Source organism: Artemia sp. Qi Xiang Cuo, chromosome 1, assembly GCF_049724085.1.
Source record: "Artemia sp. Qi Xiang Cuo chromosome 1, ASM4972408v1, whole genome shotgun sequence".
In the NCBI taxonomy this organism is placed as follows: domain Eukaryota; kingdom Metazoa; phylum Arthropoda; class Branchiopoda; order Anostraca; family Artemiidae; genus Artemia; species Artemia sp. Qi Xiang Cuo.
The window spans coordinates 43,179,156-43,195,404 of record NC_142794.1 but is presented as its reverse complement, the minus strand read 5'-3'; the positions used below and the strand labels follow the sequence as shown (position 1 = coordinate 43,195,404).

The following is a 16,249-nucleotide window of genomic DNA, read 5'->3' as shown; positions in this document are numbered from 1 at the left end:
TTGGAAGGGACAATTATAATGTTTATTTTTATGACTCTTGCAAGACACCAAGTGATAATATGACTAGGCTAAATGAACATCTTAAAATGGAAGTAGCTTGAGTTAAAAACAGAAGAAAAAAAAATAAAGGTGGTAGATATGAAATGTAGTAGGGTGTGCCGGTTATTTAATGACCTTGAGAACATTTGATAAAAACAGGGTCATAAATACTTAGCTTATTCAGCGTTAAACCCAAACCGACTTTTTTTTTTGCTAAAATCAGTTTCTCAACTTAAAGATCTATTATCCTATTTATAAACTGTTTATTGCTCTTAAATTCGACCCTCAGTTAACTACGCTTGTACCGTTTGGCATCTATATCTCACCAAAGATCGAACATCTGCAAATATTGCAAAAAAAAGACATAAATTATCCTTGCTTCTTCCTTCGTTATTTCTGAAGAGTTTAAATAAGCTTCATTAGACTTCCTTGGGAATAAGATGGACAAATGAACTTTGGATTGGATCGTGTGCCGTTTTGATTTCCACTGTTACATTCTTCCTCCGTAGTAACGCAACTGGGAAACTAATTATTATACCAGACTAACTGTAAAGAACCCCTGTAGGCTCTTACTTAAACCAGAGTCACTCAAATATAAGATCACACCCTATATAACATCATCTGGTATATGAAGATGTAGTTTTTGTCAAAAAAATGAATTTTAGATACAATATGCTTTGGTACTTAAAAAAACACGTAGATGCAGCATTTTTTTTTTAAATGAGCCCTTAAAGTGCTCTCTGCGATGTTCCGTTGCCCCATAGAAGTGGAGAAAAAAAGGACATTTCAGTGCTATCCATGGAAAGTGATTTTCCTTGCCGTTTAAGTCATAGGACTGCAAATTTCCCATTTAGGATTTTGGCCACGGTAATCCCATGGCGTACTTTTTGTTTTAATCCAAAGCCATTTTCTAGGGGTTTCAGGCTATTTTTGAAAATTCGAATAAATCCAATTTTATTCCTAATACATCGTATCTATGCTATTTTGACAACCAGCATACACAAAGTGCCTTTTGATTTAATTTGACAAAACATAGACTTTCCCTGATAGTTGCTACTTTTCTTCTATCCCAGTCCTAAGACATCCTGCCTGGATGTCTCGACAACCTGCTCTTTTTTTACAACCTGGATGCACTAAACTATTTTGATTTAGTTTAACAGTAGTAGTAATAGACGCAGTAGTATTAAAAGAAGTATTAGCAATAGTGGTAATAATATCGATAGCCTTCGGTATTTTAGCTTAATACCCTGAGCCGTCACTGGGATATTGCTAATACACCCCTTTGATAACCCAATTGTACATGGTGTGTTTCGATTGCAGTTCACCACCGGCCTCACCGTTCTCTGAAAGTTTAACTAGTACCCTTAGCATTAGCCATAGAAATAGGCATAGTAGCAGAAGTAATAGTAAGAGCAATAAGAGTAGCATAAGTGATAGCAGTAGTAGTATTAGCAGTAAGCAGTAATGGTATTCACATTGTGCCTTTTTGGCACAATGTGTGCCAAATGTGTGCCTTCGGTATTTTAGCTTAATACCCTGAGCCATCGCTGGGATATTGCTAATACACCCCTTTGATAACCCATTTGTACATGGTGTGTTTCGATTGAAGTTCAACACCGGCCTCACCGTTCTCTGAAAGTTCAACTAATACCGTAATACGCTTAACTTTTAATCGGTAAAACTGAACTTGACGAAACTTATATATTTGACATCGGTGTAAAAGTATAATTCTTTTAATGCATCTATTCGTGTCAAAACTCCGTTTTTTAGAGTTTCAGTTAGGCCTACTATTTAGCTGAGTTACTCTTTACTTAGAGTTCAATACCACGAACTGTTTGCTAGTCTTTTTCATGAAAAAAAAAATATTATTTTATATCCTTTCGGTTTTTTTCTATAAGAATCCATAGTTTGGATGTTGGAATGAACTTTTTGACAATTTTCAATACTGACACAAATAGTGACATTTAATTTCATTTTACACCTCCTCAAGTTGACCTGAAAAATAAAACTTAATATCATTCCAAAAAGATTCTATCTATGCTTTTTGACAGCCTGGATACACTTACCCTCTTTTTATTTCTTTAAATTGTAAGAGCAGAAGTAGTAATAGTAGATGTCCCGAAAGTTTAAACTAAAAACCCCCAGTCGTTATCGATATATTCCTATACTATATTACTTTATACTATATTATATTATATATATTACTATACATAACACAGCCTAACTTCTATTCTGTTTTTTGGGGAGGAGGGTGGACCACTCCTACTATACTCCTTATATAATCCCCTTGGTGTAAAAAAAATAAATGAATTATACATTCTGCCCAAAGCACTCTTTACTTAGGTAGTGCTATTACAATGCCTATGATGAGATAATGTAATAGTCACAAATTATTGTCTGTATTCTTTTTAATTTAATATTTGACTCATTTTGACTCATCATATGTAATTTTATTTCTAAAAAGGATAAATATCCTCCGGAGCCATTGCTGGCGCAAAGGGCGTTGAATCGACGTTTTGGTTGCTAGACAATTTATTGCTATACTTACATATACTTACATATTGCTTATACTATAACTATAACTTACATAACTATAACTATACTATAACTAACTATAACTTACATATGGTTGGCTTGTTTTAACTCCTCATCTTCATCACTAGGGATAGCACCTTCTTTAACTGATTCGACCTTCGGCTTTTTTAATTTCTTCTGAATTCTTGATTTTTCTTCTCTGTAAAAAAAGGTTAAAAAAGCTAATCCAGTACAAATTTGTTTTAACGGAAGTAAACAGACCACGATGAAATAGCATTATCAGATAGATGTATCATGAAAAATAATATATATAAAACATAGCCTAACTTCTGCTTTTTTTCTTTCGTTTTTCTAAATGAAACTCCAGATTTGTAACGGTGTCACGTAAATTTAGTTAAAAATCAAGTGTTTCTTCGCAGACAGATTTCACCCATTATAGAAAATTAAATAGAAAAGGAAAAAATCGCCATAAATGCATTGAATTTACTTTTGCCTAGTTTTAAGTTGACTTACATAATACCAAGAGCAACCCCAAAAGGCGACGGCAACAACCTATGGAAGAGGTGTATATGCATATAGAGGTGTAATGCAGAACATTACTTAGAATGCCTCTTCTTCGAAGTCCCTTCTTCGTTATTAATAAGGAAACAAAGCAAAAAATAACTATATCCGTAAAACATTAACAAACTATTTTTAATCTGCTTGGTTCATACTCTTTATTTACCAAGATTAATCACATCTCTCATCCTCTGGACAAAATGCTCATTATTATGCTCATGCTCATTATTATGACGTCGCATTTCAGGTGTACTGTTTTTTGTTTTAGACTACATTTTTTGGTTTTCAATAGCCTATATCCTCAAGATTTAAGAATTAATCTTTTAAGTTTCTAGCGTGATTAGTTTAATACATAGCTATGTTTAAATAGGTAGCGCCAAAAAGTACGGGTAATTTATAAGAGTGGAAACTGGCGCTAGTTTCAACAATATACTTATACATATATTCACCAGGCTCGGTCTCTGGTACCGGTATATGACAGGCTTATATAGGAAACAGAATGGAAACAGAACAGGCTTATAAAGGACACAGAATAATAAAAATGTATACGAAGCTTTGCTCGGTCCCCGGTACTGGCATGGGCGTCCATAAGCTGAGTTCCAGGGGGGGGGCAAACCTGGTCTAATTGGCACTTTTAATGCTATATAATAGAAATCTCAGAACAAAAATATAAAACTAAGGCAGCATCATTCAGCCATCGGGCAGGCGCCCCCCCTTATGGGCGCCCATGGGTACTGGTACGTATATCCCTGGTATACATGATGTCACCACATCATGCAAAATTTCCATTAGAAATAGTGGTTTAGTGGTTCATTCTTTACAGGCTTATGGAGCTAAAAAATTTCGTGCCATTGAGGTAACAGTTGTTGCTATCCCTATTAATGCTTAAAACCAGGAGACCGAACTTGGCTCGGTCTCCTGGTACTAATACGTGGTAGGCTTATATATACTAATAAAGAAAACGCTGGTGTGCCTATTAAAAAAATAAAATATCTAGCCACTTTTAAAAAAATATATACTATCTCTTTAAACGAGCAATAATTGTATATATTTTTTTTCGAAAACGCCTCTGTATTTTATTTTTTTTGAAAATCGACATCTTGGGATTTTCTGGCCTAAAAATCATCTAGATTGGTCACGAGTTTGAGAAAATTCGTTGAAAGCTTTAACTTTGAAAAGAAATTGGACGTCATGTTTATATGAGTGGCGTCCAGGCTTAGTACGTTTATTTACAACTGTTTACAATTTTCTTGGACAATTTATGGAACAAAAAGAAAAAAACTGCGAAAGTATTATCATATTATTATATGCAAAATCTTGAAAAATAAAAGCCAAAACTTTTGTTGCGGTCCGTCGTAAATCCAAACTTGCCATTTGGTGGGAAAATTCTATTTGCTGGAGGTAATTTCCGACAGTGTGTATTCCGACAGTAAGCATTTCAAACATATTTCCTTTGAGAAAAATATGCGGGTCGATCCTAAACAGGAGCATTTGCAAAATACATCCTCGAACTGGGAAATGGAAATCTTCCTAAGAATGACCTTAATGAAATCGAATTACCAGGAGACATAATTTTCAGGGGTAATTTAATTGAGGAAGTATTTGGAGAATGATTGTTCAAACAACATTTCAATTTAATGAAAAATCGAGTTATTTTAGCTTCAATCAACAAAGAAGTTAGTAAAATAAATGCAAAAATTGTCAATCGCCTCCCGGGGAAATAAAAATCGTATGAAAGTTACGACTCTCTAAAAGATAAAGAAAATGGAGGTATTGTATTTACTCCAGAATTCCTCAATTCAATTGAAACTGCAGATTTACCACCGCATGACTTAAAATAAAGAAAAATACAATAGTAATGCTTTTGCATAACTTAAATATTTCTGAAGGGATATGTAATGGAACCAGATTATTGTTACTGAATTATGTAACAACGTAATTAAGGCAAATATAATTACTGGGGGAAAATCAGGAAACTACGTTCATATTTCTCGAGTTGCAGTCGACTCTAGTAAAGGTCAACTTAGATGTATTGTTCAAGGAAATCAATTTCCACATCCAACCGCATTTGCCATGACTATACATAGGTCGCAAGGCCAGACTTTTGAGTTTGTTGGCGTCGACTTTAGTTTTCCTGTTTTTAATCATGGTAATGTTATAGGTGGCATTTTCTCGTATTAAAAGTAAACGTAGCTTAAAAGTTCTGCTACCAGCTAAAAATAAACGACAAACTTATAATGAAGTGTGGAAGAAAGCCCTAACAACTGCCAATAGATCGCGTTGTTTTTTTTTTTTTTTTTTTTTTTTTTTGCCGACACTAGCTCCAGTTTCTACTCTTAAGGTTTTCTACACTCTATGGGCAGTGTCTGATAAGATAAGAGTGCCCCTACCATAAGATGAGATTTATTTCCGAAAAAGGGCTATCGAAGCCCATATGGATTGAGTTCTCACTTCAGAGTCTAGGTTTAAAAAACAAGGTCCACAAAAAAAGAGCCCGTCTTATCATTAACAAATATGATAGGAAGGGCCACAAAAAACAATGTAGATACACAAGTTAACAAGTCAAAAAGTCTAAAGCAATTAATTATCATTTCAACCAGAAAAACTTTACTTACTCTTCCGTTCCTGTTTTCCTTAAGTTTGATACATCTTCCTTAAGTTCTTTTTCATTATTTTCTAGATGCACAGCTGGAATGCTACTTAATTTTGGGTCTTTGGCCAAGTCATGACTTGATTTAGACTTAACTTTTCCAGAAATTTCTTTTAAAATAACTTCTGATTCCATTTCATCTTCTTCAGCTTCAAGACCAAATGACAAAAGTCCAAAGTTCCTGTAATCAATTCTTGAATTAAATAACTTTAAAAGAAAAAATATAAAATAAACCTTATTCTATATTTGCATTATATAAGCTTGTAAAATATTTAATAGATAAAGACAATTAAAAAAAACATAAAAAGAGGGAGGGGTCACACAGACTAATTCTTTGGAGATTAAGAAATATTCCAAAGTTCAGGATTACGATCTCATGGTGCGAATATATGGATTAGCGTAAATATTTCTGAAATAGCATACCTAATCACCTACTCACAAGGACAACGTAGTTACGTTCTAACGTACCTACTTACATAGATAACGTAGCGTCGTTTTAACATACCTAATCACAGAACAACGTAACAATGTTTTAACGCACCTACTCAAACGGACGACGTAGCTACGTTTTAACGTGCCTACTCACATCGACAGCATAGCTATGTTTTAACGTACCTCTCCACATAGGCAAACTAGCTACGTTTTAACGTGCCTACTCACATGGACAACAGAACAAGCAACTATTAAACATTTTTCTAAGGTGCTTAGTTCAATTACGCTTAATGCTTAATTCAATTCTGAGCAGTGCCTGAATTTTGATAGCACAGAAATTAACATAAACTTGCTTTAAGTCTTCCACATTACTACCCACCGTTCTTGCTTAGTCAGGATATTTTCCATTATCCAAGTTTCCTTTTTACTGTTTCATTTGCTGATTTATAACCCTTTGTTATTTGTTCAAAGTTTGTCCTTTGATGTTTAACCAGCTAGAGATGGCACCCGTAACGAAAATAATAAGGATAGGTCAAAAACCTTAAATATATTAAGAAAACAGACGAGTCTGTTCATAAGAGACCTTTCCTATAGCAGCCATTTATACGATTAGGCCTCTCTCGATATCCGTTGCAACAGTATATCTGTCTATTGTATCTTCGTTATTATTTCACCGGTCAAAAGTAAATGGTCAAAGGCAAATGAAATTATGAGATAAAAAATGGAATATAAATTTAAAAATTATGATAGATAAATAAAATGAATAAAAAGTTTTAAAAAGTATAATAAATATAACTATTAACAAATAAGAAATGAATGTAAATAAACATAAATAATAATAAAATATAACGCCAAATGCTTTGATCAACGTAGGTCTGGTTTCGCAGGCCTAAACATGAAAACCAAAAACACTAAAGATCATCTTTAATGCATCTACCAAAATTAATAAAAAAGGAATTGGCTAATTTGCCTTCTACTTCTAAAAGAGGACTTTGAAGATATTTTTATCATACTTCTTACTTCTTTGGTCTGATAAATATAAGTTTGACGTTGTCCAAAACCACATCAGAAATACAATTTTGGTTCAGCTTAAACTCCTTTTTAAGCTGCTTAAGCTCTGATTCAGCTTAAACTCCTTTTTATCACTAGCGATATAAGGCCTTTGTAATTTAGAGACAAAATGCCTTGTGGAGTAGGCCATGTGACTTTCAAGTGCAACTAATAAAATATAGGATGTCTCTAAACCTAAAAAAAATCTGGCAGCCAAATTAATAGTGTTGTATGGCTAGAAGTACATAGTTGAACATAAATTGAAAATCTGTTAAGGAAGTGGAATTCAAAAATATCTTCAATGTACAATCTGAGAACTGGCTATTTATCCTGTTCAGTGAATCCTGTTCAACTGATTATCTTGGATGAAAGAATATGGATGACAAATCACTTCCATAACCTAAAATAGGTAAGCCAAAAATTTCCCTTACAAAGATCGGACAATAAAAACATGTAAGCTGTGATTTTTTTGGAAAACATTTGAATAATATTTCCCCAACGGTCTCTAAAAGAATGAAGATTCTCAACAGTCATTGCTAGAGCATAGGATATCGAAACGTCTTTTCAGTTGCTGAGTCTTTTTCACAGATACAAGTAGCAAGCCTGTCGTCCAACCTCGCTGCAGTGGGGATCGATTCCTGGCCCAACATTGTCAGGTAGAGCATCAATCAACTGGGCAAACACTGGATAGCCCCTCTCTAAAGAAAACAAAAATCTGCATTTGACTCAGGCAGAGCATCAATCCACTGGGCAAACACTGGGTAGCCCCTCTTTAGAGAAAACAAAAATGTGCATTTGACTTTCAGCCACTAACCATCCTAGAAGGTACGCTTACCCGTATATATCTAGTAGACCACGAGTTTACCTTGTAAAAGTACCATTTTAAGATATTAAGTCTCCAATTCCACACATAAAAAACGTCGTATGAAAGCAGAGCTCGTGAAGAGAAGACACTTAATTTACTGTATTTATTGTCAAATTTCCGTTTATGACCGATAAAGGGACATAAGAAAATTCCATGTTGCTTTAAATTATGACAATATGTTAAAAGACATACCTATATTTACATTAGGTAACTCCACAGACGATTTGACAATAGCAAGAAGACACAATACTACAATAAATGACCATAAGACGATTATTTCTCAACAATACTAATAACTTTTTTTTGTCTTTTTGTTTTTCTTTTCGTTTTTAAGTTACATTCTAGATTTGATGGGAGTAACTCATTTTGTATATCAAATTCGTGTATTTTTTCCTGATTTTAATCTTTCTGTTTCATTAATCATGCGAAAAAATATTCGTACTGGAAAATCTTCCACAACTCCACGGGTCTTACATCCATTTTCCCAAATATTCATGTTATCTTCTTTTGGAATTTCACTTTTTTTTGTCTGATTTTCATTAGGTAACTCTGCAGACGATTTGAGAATAACAAAAAGACACAATACTGCAATAAATAATCATAAGACGATTATTTCTCAACTAAACTAATCAGCTGTTTTTGTCTTTTTGTTATTCTCTTTGTTTTTGAGTTACATTCTAGACTTGACGGAGGAACTCATTTTGTATATCAGATTTGTGTTTCCTGATTTTATTATTTCAGTTTCATTAACCATGCGGTAAAATATCCGTAGTGGAAAATCTTCCGTTATTCCACGGGTCTTACATCCGTTTTCCCAAATATTAATTTTATCTTCTCCTAGAATTTCACTGTTCTTCAAAAAGAAATAATATATTATTCGATAACAAAATTAAATTTCAACCACGGTACTTGTCTTTTATTGGAAACACACCCAAGATATGAAGTTAGGTTAATCCTAATGAATAATAACAAAACATGATGGTAAAATAATACTTTAGAAGCTAAATTAACCTAACGCAAACTAACGTAACCTAATCTAACCCCAACCCTAATGTGCAAATATATAGCCAAAATTATACAAGTCCAGTGCATTCTGTCTAAGTCCAATGCACTGTATCACCCGTCACTTGTTTTTGTAAATATGAAACCGGTTTTCTGAGATGTAACCTAAACGTAATTCATGGGTGTGTTTCCAATAACCAACAAGTACTTAAACCATAATTTAATTGATAATTAATCAAATTATTTAAAAGTTCAGCCTATCTTTTAATAACAAAAATTAAAGAAATTATCTCATCACAGTCTATAAATAACACTTCCTACACATTAATTTTCAGAACAAAATTTTCTTTTTAGCGCACTTTATACAAATAGAAACTAATGAAGGCCAAATGTGTCATAAATTTTCAATACAATGAGGAAACATACTTTGTAGCTCCAGATCTTGTCTGGGTAATTTCATGCTCAATCTTCTCAGGTTTCTGAATGGCCTTCCTAGCAACGATATCAGGAAAGGGATTTGAAATTACCTCAGTTTGGATTACTTTTGGGGCATAAACAGGTCGATCATCCTGGAAAACACAATAGTGGACACCTTTTAAAAAGAATCGTCTGATCTAGCAAAAATTCAAATTCACTTTCATTAAAAAACTAATCCTTATGTTTACTAAAATTACGCCGGTTAGAATGTGTTTTATTTTGACTTAATTTGTAAACCAATTTGTGATGCTAAAACCTATTTAGCCTAGTGGTATCTTTCTGATGCTACCCTAAAAGCCCATTTCCAAAATACTGGAAATAAAATATTTCAGTAAAACTTAAAAAAAAATCAATATACACTATTTTTTTTATTTTAATTTGACTCTCTTTCTTTCCAAAATTTGTTAAATACAAACTTTCACTTAGCACAATTACCCGTCTTTTAAATAACATCTACAAATCGTTTGATCATTTTTTCCCTCTTTATAAATGTTACCATCAATTACAGCTAAAGGCTCTGCGGGAAGGCCTTAGGCCATTACTCCTTTTTTTGTTTTGTTTTTTTCTTTACAGATATTCTCTGTGATTTTCTTCTTTTATTGTTCAAAACTCGCAATTTTTATATTAGGCCCTGACCTACCCTCTTTTTTCAAAGAACACTGAGTGTATTTTTACCCCTTGAGGTTGTTATAATGTAATAGGATGCATAGTTGATAGATTAAATTGGTATTAAATCATTAAAGGTAGTGTTTTATTTTATTGAGGTGTGTTAAGGAAGGATTTGAGTGCGGAGTGTTAAGCGAGTGGTAGCAGGGTATATGATGTTGTAGTTATATTTTATTTTTAACTACTTCTGAGGTTTATGGTAAGTTGTTTGTTTTTTTTTCGTGTTTATTTTTCGTTTGTTTTTTTATTTGTTTGGTTATCCCTCCTCCATATCATGCTGGGGCAATCAAATTTGCTGGACAAGTCTGAAGGATGAGACACATTACGACAAAGTTAGGTAAACTTTGCGAGAAAAAACATTAGGTTTACATGCCTTAATTATGAGTAACCAAGGAAAAAATAGGCTTCTCAGGTGAAAGACAAACCTAAAAGGTAAGCTAGGCAATAGCTGATTTCCTAGAATGGTGACCTACAAGGTGCCAGGAATAGCAAAACCCAGCTTAACGCCATTCATTCCTGCAAAGATTTTTCAGATAATAACTAGATGGCTTCGAGCAACAATAATCAGTCAATTTTGCGCAATTGAAGGATTTTACAGTAACTGTAAAAACAGCGAATCCCATGCTGCTGATCGTACTTCTGAAGAACTGACCATCTGCAAATACCTCTCAATGTGGGTCGTTTTATGTTTACTCATATGGCAAATAAGATAAGTGCCTAAAGATTAGAAAGCAGGTACAATCATTAAGCCTTTCAAAAAAGAAAGACAGCCGTTTGTGACATTTATAGAGGAATCAACCGCCTTTCCGAACCCAATAAGCGTTTCTGCATAATAATCTTGATAAGATTATAAGCTGCCTTAGACCTACATCTGTATGACGAGCAGCATGACATCCAATGGATTGTGTGCGGAACTGGTCTTCGCAGATGCGAATCCTGGTATTCTACGACATTCCAGAGAAGCTGCTTTGCCGAATACTAGCAATGCATGAAGAGTGCTGTGTTAAAATCTTCAAATAAAGCCAGAATATATTTGTACTTTACTGACAAAAATTCAAATGAATTTACTGAAAAAAAAATGCGCACTGTCAGTTTAATATACATATGCTGATATTTATTCCTTAAAATCTTAATTAATCTTTAATTTCTTAAAATTATAAAAATGGAAACATTTAAAAGTGTTTTTTTCAGTAAAGTACAAATATATTCTGGCTTTTAGAAAGCAGAGGGGTTTAGAACCCTACTCATTTTAATCTCTGCTGGTTTTGAGTTTGGCCCTGTTTTTTTTTTTTTTTTTGTTTGTTTTGGGTTTAATTTGTTTACTGATACTGATTTGTGGTAGTTGTATGCTTGGTAGATTATTTGATTTTATTTTGTTCATTTATGGTTTAATGGAGTTCTTTACTTTTTTTTTGAAAAACTTATTTTGTGGAAAAATTTTTTTTAATTAATTTCTGCTCGTTTTATATTGACATTGTCTTTTTCAGTGATAAAGACTGAGCCTCTTCTAAAGTTAAACAACCATCCATTCCATAAAAACCTTTAATACCCTGGGCATAACTTACAACCCTTGCCCCTAATCTCTGGGTGTTGTTTCAACTCCACAAGCATTGTTATATAATATTTAGACTATTTTGAATAGAATGGCTATCTTAAAATATCTATTAGATGCATTTCGGGACAACACGACGTGTGTGTGTGTGAGGGGGGCGGGGTAGCTGCCCTAAGATCACTTTGAGTCTTAAAACGAGCACTAGAGCGTCTGATTACGAATCCAATGTGCCCCCTTCGAAGTTTATATGACCATGCTTTCTATGAGAACCTTATATGCCCCAAGGACATAACTTACGACCCTTGCCCTGAAGGCCTGGGGTTTTGTTATCCTCAATGACATAATTTCCAGACCTTTCAAATACGCTGAAAAAATCGCTATCTCAAAATTTTGAATGGAAATGTTTGGGGAAATGATGGGCGAGGGGGGGGGGGTTGATTTGCCCTGTGATCACTTTCGACTAATAAATTAGGCACTAGTCCTCTAAATTTCCAATCGAATGAGCCCTTCTTGAAGCTTCTATGACAAAACTTTCTATAAAACCTTTTATGCCCCAAGGGAATAACTTACGACCCTTGTCCTGAGGGCTATGGAAGGAGGGTTGTCATCCTCAAAGGCATAATTCTAGGACTTTCAACTACGTTGAACAAAATGGTCATAACAAAATGTTGATCTAAAATGTTTGAAAAAATGATTGGTGTGGGGGGGGGGGGGATTCTCCTTCCGATTACTTTCGACTATTAAAATGGGCAATATACCTCTAAATTCCTAATCGAATGAGACATTTTGAAGTTTTAATGACAACGCTTTCTATAAAAACCTTATACGGCCCTAGGACATAGCTTACAACCTTAGCCATGAGGGCTGTGGGGGGGTTATACTCAAAGACATAATTTCCGGACTCTTCAACTAAGTTCAACTAAATGGCTATACACAAATGTTGACCGGAAGTGTTTGGGGAAATGTTGGGCGTGGCGGCCCATTCGCCCTTCGATCGGTTTTGAATATTAATAAGACTTCGATCGATTTTGAATATTAATAAGAGCACTAGCCCTCTCAATTCCCAATTGAATGAGCCTTTTTTGAAGTTTCTACGACACTTTCTATAAAAACCTTATATGCCCCCAGGGTATAGCTTACAACCTTTGCCCTGGGGGTTGTGGGGGGTTTGTCATCCTCAAAGACATAATTTCGGACCTTTCAACTACGTTGAACAAAATGGCTATCTAAAATTTTGACTGAATGTGTTCGGGGAAATGGTGGGCGTGAGAGGGGGTTTAGTTGCCCTTCAATCACTTCGTCTATTAAAAAGGGCACTAGCCCTTTCAGTTTCCAATCGAATGAGCCTTTTTTGAAGTTTCTACAACAACGCTTTCTACAAACACCTTAGATGCCCCTAGGGCGTAACTTAGAATCCTTACCCTGAGGACTGTGGGGGGTTGTCATCCTCAAAGACCTAATTTCCAGAACTTTAAACAACGTTGAAAAAATGGCTAAATCAAAATTTTGATTAGATGTGTTTGGGGAAATGGTGGGCGTGAGAGGGGGGTTAGTTGCCCTCCAATTACTTTCGACTATTAAAAATGGCACTAGCCCTTTGAATTACCAATCGAATCAGCCCTTTTTGAAGTTTCTACGATAACCCTTTCTATAAAAGCCTTACATGCCCCCAGGACATAACTTACAACCCTTAACCTGAGGGCTGTGGGGGGGGGGGGGGGTGTGTGTGTCACATTCAAAGAAATGATGTCCAGAACTTTAAACGACGTTAAAAAAAGGTTATCTAAAAATTTTGATTGGATGTGTTTGGGGAAATGGTGGACGTGAGAGGGGGGTTAGTTGCCTTCCCATTACTTACGACTTTTAAAAAGGGCACTAGCCCATTCAATTCCCAATTGAATGAGCCCTTTTTGAAGTTTCTACGACAGAGCTATCTATAAAAACCTTATATGCCCCACCCCACGGACATAACTTACAATCCTTGCCCTGAGGGGTGTGTGGGGTTTGTCATTTTCAGACCTAATTTCCAGAACTTTCAACTACGTTGAACAAAACGGATATTTCAAAATTTTGATTGGATGTGTTTGGGGAAATGGTGGGCGTGAGAGAGGGGTTGGTTGCCCTGTGATCACTTTCGACAATTAAAAAGGGCACTAGCCCTTTCCGTTTCCAGTCGAATGAGCCCTTTTTGAAGTTTCTAAGAGTTTCTGAAGTTTCTGAGGGGTGTGTGGGGTTTGTCATCCTCAAAGACATAATTTCCAGATCTGTCAACTGCGTTGAACAAAATGACTATCTCAAAATTTTGTTTGGATGCGTTTAGGGAAATGGTTGGCGTGCAAGAGAAGTTGAGTGCCCTCTGATCATTTACAACTATCAGAAAGGAAACAAGCCCCTTGAATTTCCAATTGAATGAGCTTTTTTTTAAGCTTATACGTCAATGCTTTTTATAAGAACATTATATGCTCCGAGGGCATAGCTTACAACTCTTGCCCTGAGGGTTGTGAGGGGGTCGTCATCCTCAAAAACAAAGTTTCCAGAACTTTCAACTACGTTGAAAAAATGACTATCTCAAAATTTTGATTGGATGTGTTTGGGGGAATGATGTGCGTGAGAGGGGGGTAGTTACCCTCCAATCACTTTCTACTATTAAAAAGGGCACTAGCCCTGTCAAATTCCAATCGAATGAGCCCTTTTTGAAATTTCTACGACATCCCTTTCTATAAAAACCTTATATGCCCCCAGGGCATATCTTACAACCCTTACCCTGAGGGCTGGGGGGGGGGGGGTTGTCATCTTCAAAGACATAATTTCGGACCTTTCAACTACGTTGAACAAAATGGCTATCTCAAAATTTTGACTGGATGTGTTTGGGGGAATGGTGTGCGTGAGAGGGGGGTTAATTTCCCTTCAATCACTTCGTCGATTAAAAAGGGCACTAGCCCTTTCAGTTTCCAATCGAATGAGCCTTTTTTGAAGTTTCTACAACAACGCTTTCTATAAACACCTTAGATGCCCCTAGGGCGTAACTTAGAATCCTTACCCTGAGGACTGTGGAGGGTTGTCATCCTCAAAGACCTAATTTCCAGAACTTTAAACAACGTTGAAAAAATGGCTAAATCCAAATTTTGATTAGATGTGTTTGGGGAAATGGTGGGCGTGAGAGAGGGGTTAGTTGCCCTCCAATCACTTTCGACTATTAAAAAGGGCACTAGCCCTTTGAATTACCAATCGAATCAGCCCTTTTTTAAGTTTCTACGATAACCCTTTCTATAAAAGCCTTACATGCCCCCAGGACATAACTTACAACACTTACCCTGAGGGCTGTGGGGGGGGGGGGGGTGTCACCTTCAAAGAAATGATGTCCAGAACTTTCAACGACGTTAAAAAAAAGGTTATCTCAAAATTTTGATTGGATGTGTTTGGGGAAATGGTGGACGTGAGAGGGGGGTTAGTTGCCTTCCCATTACTTTCGACTTTTAAAAAGGGCACTAGCCCATTCAATTTCCAATTGAATGAGCCCTTTTTGAAGTTTCTACGACAGAGCTATCTATAAAAACCTTATATGCCCCACCCCACGGACATAACTTACAACCCGTACCCTGAGGGGTGTGGGGAGTTTGTCATCCTCAAAGAAATAATTTCCAGAACTTTCAACTAGGTTGAACAAAATGGCTATCTCAAAATTATGATTTGATGTGTGTGGGAAATGGTGTGCGTGAGAGAGGGGTTGGTTGCCCTCTAATCACTTTCGACAATTAAAAAGGGCACTAGCCCTTTCCATTTCCAGTCGAATGAGCCCTTTTTGAAGTTTCTAAGAGTTTCTGAAGTTTCTGAGGGGTGTGTGGGGTTTGTCATCCTCAAAGACATAATTTCCAGAACTGTCAACTACGTTGAACAAAATGGCTATCTCAAAATTTTGATTGGATGTGTTTGGAGAAACAGTGGGCGTGAGAGAGGGGTTGGTTGCCCTCTAATCACTTTCGACTATTAAAAAGGGCACTAGCCCTTTCAATTTCCAATCGAATGAACCCTTTTTGAAGTTTCTACGACAATACTTTCTATAAAAACCTTATATGCCCTCAGGGCATAACTTACAAATCTTGCCTTGAGGGTTGTGAGGGGGTCGTCATCCTCAAAAACAAAGTTTCCAGAACTTTCAACTACGTTGAAAAAATGACTATCTCAAAATTTTGATTGGATGTGTTTGGGGGTAATGATGTGCGTGAGAGGGGGGTAGTTACCCTCCAATCACTTTCTACTATTAAAAAGGGCACTAGCCCTGTCAAATTCCAATCGAATGAGCCCTTTTTGAAATTTCTACGACATCCCTTTCTATAAAAACCTTATATGCCCCCAGGGCATATCTTACAACCCTTACCCTGAGGGCTGTGGGGGGGGGGGGAGTTGTCATCTTAAAAGAAAT

The 16,249-nt window shown here is 35.7% G+C and overlaps 1 protein-coding gene across 2 annotated transcripts in view; it reads right to left on the bottom strand.

Moving 5' to 3' along the window:
• Positions 1 to 16,249, bottom strand: part of LOC148956341 (spliceosome-associated protein CWC27 homolog) — a 46,801-nt gene that overhangs the window by 15,008 nt on the left and 15,544 nt on the right. For both annotated transcript variants that reach the window (XM_089105467.1, XM_089105527.1), the window contains exons 5-7: positions 9,558 to 9,700; positions 5,748 to 5,963; positions 2,663 to 2,773 (exon numbers count right to left, since the gene is read on the bottom strand). In XM_089105467.1, coding sequence (XP_088961593.1) covers positions 2,663 to 2,773; positions 5,748 to 5,963; positions 9,558 to 9,700 — 470 coding nt within the window. The remainder of the gene's footprint in view (positions 1 to 2,662; positions 2,774 to 5,747; positions 5,964 to 9,557; positions 9,701 to 16,249) is intronic.